The sequence below is a fragment of the Limulus polyphemus genome, unplaced genomic scaffold (assembly GCF_000517525.1).
Source record: "Limulus polyphemus unplaced genomic scaffold, Limulus_polyphemus-2.1.2 Scaffold948, whole genome shotgun sequence".
NCBI classification, from domain to species: Eukaryota; Metazoa; Arthropoda; class Merostomata; order Xiphosura; family Limulidae; genus Limulus; species Limulus polyphemus.
Window position 1 is genome coordinate 244,261 of NW_013666558.1, and position 12,506 is coordinate 256,766.

At 31.0% G+C, this 12,506-nt stretch overlaps 1 protein-coding gene across 1 annotated transcript in view; it reads right to left on the reverse strand.

Annotated features, from left to right (window-relative positions):
• Positions 1-1,889: 1,889 nt before the first annotated feature.
• Positions 1,890-12,506, reverse strand: part of LOC106461385 (dnaJ homolog subfamily A member 2-like) — a 24,756-nt gene continuing 14,139 nt past the window's right edge. The window contains exons 4-10 of the mRNA XM_013921202.2: positions 10,547-10,670; positions 9,871-9,951; positions 6,577-6,710; positions 5,254-5,396; positions 3,940-4,138; positions 2,616-2,743; positions 1,890-2,319 (exon numbers count right to left, since the gene is read on the reverse strand). Of these exons, the coding sequence (XP_013776656.1) occupies positions 2,119-2,319; positions 2,616-2,743; positions 3,940-4,138; positions 5,254-5,396; positions 6,577-6,710; positions 9,871-9,951; positions 10,547-10,670 (1,010 nt within the window). The 3' untranslated portion in view covers positions 1,890-2,118. The remainder of the gene's footprint in view (positions 2,320-2,615; positions 2,744-3,939; positions 4,139-5,253; positions 5,397-6,576; positions 6,711-9,870; positions 9,952-10,546; positions 10,671-12,506) is intronic.

The window sequence follows — 12,506 nt, forward strand, 5'->3', positions numbered from 1 at the left end:
ATCACGTGAGACAGTCCCAGCAGCTCCCGATGAGACGGTCAAAATAATGTCTGTTACTACTTTGCAGGGCTGAACACCAAACTTTTCAATGTCTAAGGGAAAAAATATTTCTTGACAACTAAGATCGTGTTACTGGTTTGTGGGGATATACACCAAAATTTTCATTGCCCCAAGTGAAGATGCATACTTAGCAATCTGATAAGCATCAGACTTTTGTGACGTATAGGATAAAGTCGATGACTATTGATTAAAATTGTGGACTTCTGAAAAAATAAAAAGGACCTTAATCGGGACTTATCTCTCTCTGTCTTTAACCATTTTGATCCAATCTTTTTCTTAAATGTATTGCAGATTTTGCTAGAAACGTAAAATTGTTAAAATATTTATTTTCAAATGTGAAGAGTAAATCATAACAAGTAAAACAAAAAAATGGAACATTTTGAGGTATTAAAGTATAACCGTAAAATAATTTCAGGGTGTATTTACATATATTTATTGATTACAAGCCCAAAAAAAAGAGTAAACTATATCTTTATTATAAATGACTAGTTCCACATCATTTTAAATAATGTGTAGAGTTCTGGTTTACTTATCCAAGCAAGGATACTCACCTGTTGAAAATGGAAACTACCACAATAATACCGAAGATGCAAATGTTAAAATATCTTTTTTTTCTCTCTCTCTTGAGACAACATTGATAAGAGATGACCTTATTGAAGTTAACAAGTATATTCGGGGGGACAGGATGAAGCCCTTCGATTTCTATGTACGACAGGAAGAAACGACATTTATGTGGAAACTTCAGTTAGGAGGTTTCATATTTTTCAGTGACTGGCGTTTAAAAAGACACGCCACTGGAAGTAGTGGCGACCAGGATTTAAAATCGTTAGTGTCATTCTAAAAAAAACAGCACTTTAAAAGGTCAAATATAATATGACTTGTGTATCAACTACTGTACACTTGTATTATAATTTCATTTACTTAATCCTACTGAGTTCATAATGTTCTCAGGCAGAATTACAAGAACATGTATGTCTTGTCGGCTACTTCTACGTTAATACATATTTTATTTTATTAAGTTTTTATACATCTTTCTCAATTTCCTTTTAAGCCGATCTGTTAAAACTTAATGGTTTTTCGTGGAGTTTCTTTCAGTATTACTGAACTCTTGATAATAGTATGCATACGTTCAATTGTGTTTAATTCTTTTACGATCTGTTGATCAAATTTGCAGGAACAAGACAGTTAAAAAAAAAAAAAAGTGCATAATGTTGTCGACCCTGCTGCCATCTCTCGACTGTTCTATTTAATATTCCTACAATAAGCCTAAATTGTTTTGCTAAATTTAGAATTCCGAGAATTTAAAGGTATTAACTAAAAATTTGATATTTTATGAAAAATTAAATTCAAAATGAGAAATTATTATTATATTTTTTATTAAAAGTGTACTTTTATTAGTTAGTGTTAAGGTCTCCTTTGATTGTGTGTTATTATTGGAGCTAGGTCAACCACAGCCCTGTGAAAGTACTATTTTCCGAGATGAAATATAAAACCATCGTGGATTCTATAACTATACTCACGAACATGTAATATTTTTTTTAAGATCCCGGTTTCGGATATAATTTTGTTTTATGTAGTAACGTTCTTTCCTTCCAATATGCAATTTTAGGTTTTTGCATTTTATAAAATTTTATTTGTAAAAAAAAAAACTAGAAGAAACCACTAATTTTCATGTAAAATTCACGTGGGGACTAACAGTAATTAGTGAAATTAATTGAAAAATGGATGTTTATACATGTATTTTGTTTGGTTTTTTAAAATACTAATAAGAGTCCATACCGATCCCATATTATTTCTAGGGTTAAAGGACATATTACACAAAGTCTACATTGTATTCACCAGAAATGAAATTTATTGCCAACACTTTTAAAAACAAATGTCCAGAAATTTCATGTTACAGATATTCCAGGAGTGCAAGCAAGGCCCACATATACAAGAGAGAGTATTGGAAACATCATTAACACATCTGCTTTCTTCCCCTTGTCATTTGAGGAAGAAAATGTGCACTAAAATTTTAAATGAAACTATCACAAAACCAATGATTACAAGGTTTATCTACTATTGATGTGTACACTGAACCCCAGGCCCCATGTGTACTCCACCCTCTTCGTCGGAGTCGTAAGCCTCCGATATCCTGCTCCTACTGTGGCTTCCTTGTCTACTGGTGTTGGGGTCATAGTCATGGAGGTCAACTTCTTCTACGTGTTCACCTTCGGGAATATTGGACAGTGGCCGATCAGGTAGCAGCTTCTCCAGCAGCTGAAAGGTGAGGTTGAAAAACAATAAACGTTTCACTTCTTGATAGGTGCTACGGGATCACAAAAGGAACTTTAAATATTACTAAGTTGTTTACGCCAATTACGGTGTAGTGGAACTTTGTTTACAAATATCACAAACCTTCTGTAAATAATTTGTTAAATTACTAAGTATTTTTTTAGTCACAAAACTAAAAATACAATTAAGTTTCATAAAATAAATAACACGTCAAAACGGCCAGTTGGGATAACTGAATGTAACAAGCACGTGTATTTAATGGCTTTCGAGTTAATTCTTACCTCAAGATTTTCTTCATCCAGAAAATGATCCGACGGGAACTCAACATCAAGTTTAACGTACAGATTTCCTCTCTCAAAAGGATCCCTGTAAATGGGCATTCCTTCTCCTTGAACACCCTTCAACGTGCCTGATGAAGAAGTGGGATAAAAATCAATGTAAATAAGACTAGTTCCAACCAACTCTAAGTGCTCATTATATCTGGACTGTCTAGCCTCGACATTAAACAAACATGCAAGTGTAAGCTACAAATCCAAGAGTTTCTTTTGGGTGCAACTATATTTTCATGATAATATACGTTTTATATTTACAAAATATCACTATTTTAAATCCTTGTGCAATCAGTTTCTCTATACCCAGTGTTACCATCTGATCCTTCTCCTCCCAAAGTTAAAAACTTCGCAAAATTTTCTTACATGCTAACTCAAAGAAATTTGATAGAATGCTGGTTTATTTTTTCACATTTTGGTGCCCAGACTTTCATGCCTTTCTCGTAAAATGGTTTAAATAGTCATACATTTATATTATTCAGTCCTTTTTTCTTTGTTAGTTTTTAGATTATGGGACATCTAAATTGATAAACAATCCAAGCTCAACACAATTTCTGTAGTATTACAGATCTAAATTGTGGTTATTAAATAAAACAAGTAATATTATTTAATTTCTGATGAAAAAATTAGCACACAGAAAATAAAAAACCACCATCAAAAAATCGAGCACTTTCAAAGAGTTGATCATTTTTTTTATAAGGAGTAAAAAAGTCAACTACTCGAAAGTGCTAGTTTTGGGGTCTTTTACAATAACACAACATTTCATTCAGTGACATTTATGATAATGTGTTGCAACCTACCATATTTACCAATATTTAAAATTTTATCCTGAATATTTCAAAAATTAAGAACTAAAGTAACCCAATTATTCTTTCCTTACACTAGGCCTAACACGTAGAATGCTAGTTTTAATAAAAACCTAATATTTGCATGTGTGTCAATCTTGAACAATAAAAATATTATATACAAGTCAATGATAATAAGGACTGGTAATTGAAAAATAATTTGATTTTTTGGTCTCATTATTGTTTTATATTGTTGATTTGACCACCTATTTACAAATATATTTGACAGTATCAGAACTACTGACTTATGTGTCTGTGTATGTATACATATAGGACACCAAGTGACCAATGTAGATTCAATCCATAATTAATTTTAAATTTCTTAAACATGTACGTGTTATAAACTAAAATTCAGAAGAGTCAATTCCAGATAGTCTGAAGATTAAGTAATTCTATTAATCATTATATTTGAAGCGAAGCACAAACCCAACCTGGTTTAATGACTTCGCCTGGAAGATGTCTGATTATCAAATCACGTCCATCTAAGTGTTTTACAGCCACAGAAAAGCCACAAAGTGCTTCGGTGAGGTTGATCTTGTGGCTCATGTACAGGTCATTGCCGTTCCTTTGGAAGTACGTGTGTGGTTTCTCCTGAAGAATAATTAAGACATCTCCAGGCTCCATCCCTGGCTGAAAGAGGAAATATATAATGGCATTTTTATTTTATATTTTTAATTTAAACAAACGAGTCCAAAAATAGCAAGAGAGCAACAACCATTCCATCCTAAAGCAACAATCATGACCTCTTGGTACTAATGTTTTTTTTTAAACCACATCCAATAAATACTTTTCCATAGTTACAGAGTTAAGTATTGTTTTCTTATATGCAATTTTTTATACTTTCCAAATGAAGTTTGAAAACAACCTTAAGTAATATTGAAACATATAATTAAAAGATTTATATATATATGATTTTTAAGCACAAAAGTATACCAACTGTTCCTGCAATTTTTAAATGCTAGTCTGTTGAGCTTTGACTTCACATTCCACAAATTATGACTTCAAGATCATGAAACTACACAACTACAGATTATTGAAATATGAGTCAAGTCCCCGATCAAGCAGGTTGTTAAAACCTTCTGCTATCAAAATTTTATATAACATATTGCTATAAACTGAATCCCAGGATGCCGACATCTGATTTGTACAACCAACAACATCTTTGAAATGACTACAAGTTTTGAAAATTAACTTGTAAAGTTTAAATCAACCTTCACGCTATGTTACAAGCCTCAAACTGATTGGGTTTTTTATATTCTCATCACTCATGTTTTTTTTGGAATCCTGATAATTTTTTATTTCCTGTGTAACTTATAAAAATAATTATTTAAGAGCCTCCCAGAATAATTTTAATATTTCTATATCAACTTTACTTCTATTTCCTGAGCAGAAGTCAGACTGCAGATAAAACAAGGTCTTTGTAATGTAAGTAAGAACCAGTGTGATAAAACATATACATTGGAATCATGTTTATGAAAGCATATTTAAATACCCTGTATAAGTAATAACTTCCCCTCATTAGCCTCGTTCTCCCATGCTTTACTGTTTTATTTAGTAATCAGAAAAACCTCAACTGTTACTTTTCAAAACTTGGCTTCTTCATTAAAGTGCTTCCCTGCTATGTATTTGATTCAAGTGTTAAATAAATAAGACATGTTGTAAAACTTTACTTTACACTACAAGTATCTGGGTACAATCTGCACTACGTCACATTTTCATGCTATTCCTGAAACATACTTGTTTACCTTTTGATCCCCTTCACCTTTAAACTGTATCCTTTGTCCATCCTGCATTCCTTTATCGACATAGACTTCCAAAATTTTCTTCTCACTTACAGTTTTGTTACCTTTACAGATCTTACAGCGATCTCTCTCATTGATTACTTCTCCTTTAAAAATTACAGAAATATAGTAAGATTACTATCTATACGATATCCTCTGAAATACTGTAACTATCTTACTCGGGCATTTAAAATAAAATAGTACTGATGCTATACAATACGAAAAACTTTAAGTGTGATTAGGCTTAATAACACGGGGTAAACAAACAACAGCTAATTACCAGAATGGCACAGTTTAAAGAGTCAGATTTTAACATATAAAAATGTATTTTTATATCTTTAATGGTTATTAAAGTAAAGTAATAAAAAAAAACGTTTTTGTTTTAAATTCTAAATTTCTATCTCTACTGTACAATAGACGAGTTTATTTTTTCAACAGAAAAATATTCAGTGTATTAATCTCATCCAGTAAAAAAAAAAGAAAAGGTTTGTTACCATTAAAAATATCTTTGTAATCGAAACTACTATCAAATGTTGTTTTTTATTCAATACGTATACAACAGGATATACGTAATCATCTTATTTCTTACATATATTATATATTCAGTTTCAAATTCAACTCACACATGGACCAAGTTAAAGATGACACTCAGAAAAACATGTTTTAACAGTTTAAAACTGAAGAATATATGCTCATACAAAAGTTACTGGTTGAGAGAAACATATTTCTGAATTACGGTTCTTTGAAACTCAGTGTGAAACAAATAATAAGAAGCAAGTTGCTACAAAAACTATAACAGTTTCTAACCTATGAACCTAATACAATCAATAAAAGGTACATGGGAATCCTGACTCAGATTCAGCATGAAAAGTTTTTTTTTTTTGGAATTATCACATATTATAACAAACAGTTACAATTATTTACCCAAACTGCCTCAGTTTTCAAACCTATTCACATATGCTTGCTTTAAATTTTATTACCTTACGATGCCTTTTAGATCTTATATAATTATGAGAAAGGCAATAAACTATGGTGCAAGAACTGAGTGTAAACAACTGATAAAGTTACAACGATGCACTTAGATCGAACTGATCTCGTGAAAATATTTTCATTCACTTTTCTAATTATTAAATCGGAACAATATTTTTATCCATGGAAATAAACAAGTGACGATCACACAAAATTTAGGCTACTTAACAAACAACTCCACACACATGGGAAAGTTAATTATTATGATCGCAGTTAATGTTTTAATAGTGAAAGAGAGATAAAACTAGACCACCTTACCTTCACCTCTACAATCAGAGCAGACAGACTGCATTTGCTGAACCATGCCTGGCCCCAATTGCCGAAGAGTCACTTTAATACCTTGTCCATGGCAGTTTCGACACGGCTGTGACGATCCACGTTTACCGCCTTCCCTGATAATGATAATAATAATAATCATAGGCTCTTTACACCAATATATCCTTCCAACTGGAGCTTTAGACATACAATGACATTTTATTAAGAAAGGAAACCTTCCCAGGAAAGTGATAATTTCACAGAAAACAGCACATAATCTTTGCTTTGTTAGAAAAAAAAAAAATTCACAATTACAGTATAAATTTATAATCAACTTTTTATTTTTGTGGTAGAGGTTAATCATCATTTCAGTCAATATAATGAGATTTCTCAGATAATATCTATCAGACAGTAAAAAAGATGCTGAAATATAAGATATAATGCTGATGGAATCATCCTATTAATATACAGTTATGGATCTTTCATTTAACACTAGTAGAAAATAAATATCTTATTTTGATAATGCTCGTTTCACAAGAAATTTGTAGTATATTGAAACTGTCACGGCTTACTTTGAATTGATGATAATTTAACCTTCTGTCAATGGCATCAGTCCGTTGGACCCTATTTGTGTAAGCTATATATAGTAATGTTTACTACAATTATGAATTTACAAATTTTACATGTCATTAGTAAACAGTCTGTTGAAAGACCAATTTTATAATATAGTACTTATACAAGGATTTGTCCATGAATTTATCAAGCCATTATTGTGTCATTCTGATAAGAATAAAAATCCTTTTTTTTCATCAAGCAATTTTCATAATCAATCGAACCTACTAAATAAACAAGTTTTGGTAAATTCTATACTTTGCTTTCTCTTCTCTCTCTCTCTCCCAACATTGATTGTAGTGAAATCAGTATACATTGAAATGAAAAATTGAAAAATATGAATTAAAATCAATTACCTTCTTTTTTAAAAGAAGTATCACAGATTATAACAAATCGTTAGTTGTCTATCCAAACTGCTTCAGCTATCCAACCTTTTCACGTGTGCTCAATTTTTAATTTTATTACTTTACAATGCCCTTTAGACCCTATATAATTATGAGAAAGGCAATTAACTACAGTGCAAGAAATGAGTATAAACAACTGATAAAATTACAACACCACAATGTACTTAGCTCTGGCTGGTCTCGTGAGATTATTTTCCATCACTATTTTTAGTTAATCACCTAACAAGTTTCTAATCTTCATGTTTTAGCTACTTTTGTTAAAAAATATTTATAGTAATACATAAAAACAAAACATTTTGGACATTCATTAGAGTTGAAGCCTATTTCAGTAATTTTTACTCGAGGGAATACTTTCTTTGCACTAGGTTGTTTTCCCGCTATGTTGATTCTCCATAAAATCGTTAGTTTCTTTTAGATACGTATCTTAGAACACAAAAAAAATATATCAGGCACTAGAATAGAACGTCTCAAAACTACTGTTAGCTGCTCAGAACAGAACAATCACAAACAACGAAACTGAGGTTAAATGTCTATTTACGGTGAAGTAACAGTAAAAATAGTGTTGTAAATAAAAAGTTGTTCTTTCTATTGATCCAACAGCAATGTCAGAAAGGATTATTGATATTTTTTGAAAGACAGAATGACAGCATGTGTCGTGGTCAAGATGCATATGTCACAGCTTTTTTTAGAGTTACACTCAAATTATCAATGTATGCAAATAAACTTGGCATTAAAACGCAATTTCATATTCAAAACTTAATTTCAAAAGGAAACACTTAAATAAATTCTCAGTCTTCGCTTCTCTCTATCGTGCGACATTTTTCCACTCTGAACTTCCAATTCTAGGCTTTCTTTTTACCCCTATACGATATTCAGAGTTTTGTACAAGTTAAATCTTATAGCATAGATAATGTTAAGCCATAAAGTAAACTTACAGCCTCCAAGTTTGTTGGTTTACTGAAATATAAACAAGAAAGTCAAATCCACCTGCCACACCCCTCTTATATTACAAAATATTTCAGTAAATCTAGGACATTGTATTATTTATAACTAACAGAAAGAGCAGATCCTTCTGTTTACAAGATTCCTTATGATGCTAGTTCCTTCAGACACCAGGTTTGGAAATATTTAATCTCACTTTCATTCTATGCTTTTGTGATGCTAACAGAGTTTTTTTAACCTATTTATAGTTTAGTTAGAAAGCCAGTTAAATTTTAGTAGATTTAATCATATCATGAACTACCAACACCTGTACAAAAAGTAGTCCTAGAGTGCTTTGTCTACCAATAGCAAAAAGACAGAGTCCAGACATAAGAACGAAGTTTCTTGTATTTTATGTATGTTTTTTTTTATTTATTGTCATAAAAGTAACTGAAATGTAAAAATTAAAATTATCAGATGAAAAAAACAAGTAAACATTTCTCACAGTAACATGTATACAACACACCACACCAGTGATTTTAGTTTGACTATGGCATGCTTATAAATAGATCATTTGGCTGTAATAAATGGCTTTCAGTATGCCTCCAGACCATCCAAGTGCAGCTGTAAAGCAATAAAACTAAATGAACCCAGATTTGAAGTCTACTAGCTTTGGCTGTAAGAATAAATAGGGCATAACCTGTCTGTTACAATATGCAGTCATTCTAAAAGGGTAATTTAGATTTATTATATATTTTTTAACTTTCATTTTACTCTGTACTGCTGGTTTCCTTACAATTAGTGTTAGTTCAGAGAAAATAAGGAATAAGGTATAAATATTTACCAAAAACTTGTGATATTCTTTTAGGAGCTTTAAGGGAGGTGTGCAAATGAAATATGAAAACTATGTTTAGAAGAAGTATCTATATTCTTAGTACAAAGATCACTATTCACTCAAACTACTCATTCTATGGCAAACAAACTTGGCAAATTCACATACAAATATTTAGTTCAAATACTTTATTACAATATCTGATTATAATTTTTTCGTACAACAGACTTTTCACGGTTACTAAAAGCTTTTATAATTCAATATTGGAGCAAGTATTGATTCTACAAAACTGGAATCGATACAATGGACTGACTACACGCACACAGGGTTAAAAATTAATTTATTTAAATTTTGAATGCAACTCTATAAAAGGTCATGACATGTACACTTTGACCGTGCAGTGCATATAGGGTTAAATCATTCATACTAAAGTATTCAATTTCAGTTAAACTAATGTTTAACCAAATATAAGTTGATTACAGTAAGTACACAGTATTATTTATATTCATAAAAAAACACTATTCTCACCCATAACAAGTAGAGCATATTACAGTTTTACTAAGTTGCAGCTTTGTTGTTTTGCCATTATACAAATCTTCTAGAGAAACCCTGAAAAAGAAAAAAGTTAAACAATTAGAATTATATTATTAAAACCTTATCTTCTTGTGATTTAATGATTTAAGTTTTATATCACTATTTTTGTCAATTTGTATATACTTCAAAATCACCAAGCTCATCCAATATCTGTAAGGAAACTTGGTAAACATTCAAGTTAAGCATTTTACTGTTTCTTTAGAGAAGAAATGAATCGTTCTACCAATACCTACAGAACGTGATAACCCATTAATATCATCATCATTACGGAGTACAAGTTTTCCTAAGTGTAAATATACTTTCAAATATGTGTCAAAGAAAGGTGCAGGAAGAATTTTGGGTCATGACAACGGAGGAGAAAAAAAAAGGAGCAAAGAAAGCATGTTAAAACCATACTACTAAAGCACTGTTGTCAACCAGTAGACACTGTAAAGTGCCTTGATTCAAGACTGGGAAAAATATTAACCTGTCTCCCCTCAAGTTTTCCACAGTTTTAATTTTGATTCACTGATCACAATTATGATCGATAGTTGAGAAACAGTGCTTTGTTCCTAAGAATAAACGTTTGGAACATTCCAGATTACTTCTGTAAAATCATCAAATACCATACTTCAAGGGATGAACTGTGTCTTCTCCTCTTTGTTTTCTTCGACGTCCACCACCAAATCCCATGCCCATGCCTCCAAACAGACCTCCTCCAAATATGTGTGAAAAGATGTCATCAGAAAACCCATCTAAAAGAAAGAATTAATACAACTTATTTTAACTCTGTGTGTGTGGAAAATAAAACGATTACAATTAAACATATCATAGCTTGCTACAAGATTTTTAAAACGGAACCCTCAAGTTGTTTTAAAACATTATTCAACAGTAGTCTGTTGACAATTAGACAATATAATACAAAGGTTAATAAATACTTTGCAATAACAGAACTGAAATATGAAATTAAAATTTTTAAAATATTTGCACATTGATATATTGAAATGGTGTGATATTAATACCATTCCCAAATATGGACTGTCAAAAGTCTTACTATACAATAAATTGATTAGTAAATACAATCTGAATAGTTTGAAGAGAAATTTTGTAAACAATTTTTTTTACATTTTTTAATTAAAACAAAAAATAAACACCACTCACCATTCCTTTTGGCATGAATAACTAACTCCTTTTATCAAATTCAAAACAAAATTTGGTATTCCTATAAAGTTTAAGACAATACCACAAGAAATAACGTGTTTTTCCAGCTTCAAATCAGTTACACCCCCCTTTTACTAACACTAGATGCTACCATCGTCTACTTGCTTCATAGAGAACAAGGTTATGCAATAAATATTTATCATGGGTGAGGTGAGTAATAATAATGATACATCAACTTATAAAACTTGTTTAAACTAGAATTAAATGGATGAGTTCAAATAAAACATTCTTTGTTAAACCGAGCCTACAGAATACACTAATACAACCATAGGGCATGTTTAATAGAAGAAGCAAATGTTAAGTAAGTAAAAAGCTTTTATGTAACATTCTGTTCATTTCAGGAAGTTAAAAATACTTAAATATAGGAATTTGACTAACATCTAGCCTTTACATCTTTGAGTCAAGAAACTGTTTTTACAATGTTTTAATGCTCCAGATGAAAATATCCAAAAAGAAAATTAAATCACACAATAGTGTTAAAAATTAATAAACCTCAAATCATCAATAAAAGTTCTGGAGAATCTCCTTGGTTGTTATAGAAACAAGTCTCTCTTTCAGTCATAATATCAACACACTTATAACCTAGAGTGTGGCAAGAGACCCCCACCCATGCTTACAATCACTGATAATAGGGGTTCTGAGAGTGGTACGTGTACCACTGGTGGTTTGTGGAACTAATGTTGATCATACATGATAAAATCAGCATAAAAATTGTGTAATTTTCAATAAACTCAACCTGAACTTCCACCATACATTTACACACGACTCTCTTTGCTTTTAGACTCGCCAGTGTTTCCTTCCCTTCAAATTGATAAAAATCAAATCAGGTATTCAGTTGTGTCAGAAAAAACAATCACTTCCTTCCCATTAATGGTTAAGTATTATAAAAGTATATTAATTTTTGCTACTAGGTTTTTGTTTTTTAAAATTAGTTATGGGATTATATTTAAAAAAATGTTCAGATGAAAACTGAGGACATGTCAAACTATACTTGAAATGCCTTTCAACATAAGATTACCATGACCTTTTGTATACTCCCCTATTCTTCCAAACATAGACAACAATACAAGATTGTCTTGTTTTTAAACAACATTTTTTTTTTAGTTTTATTAGAGATTTAAAACACATTTCACACCACCATGAATATACCCTTCTTAAAATGGTAATTTCTTTCTTGATTACACTGAAGTGAACTCCAACAAGTAAAAAAAAAGGTCAAAATCGAAGTCTGTAGAACTGGAGATAAGTTTCACCATCATGTCAACAGTAACAAAATGCCACAACAAGCTATTCACTGTCAACAGTAACAAAATGCCACAACAAGCTATTCACTGTCAACAGTAACAAAATGCCACAACACGCTATTCACT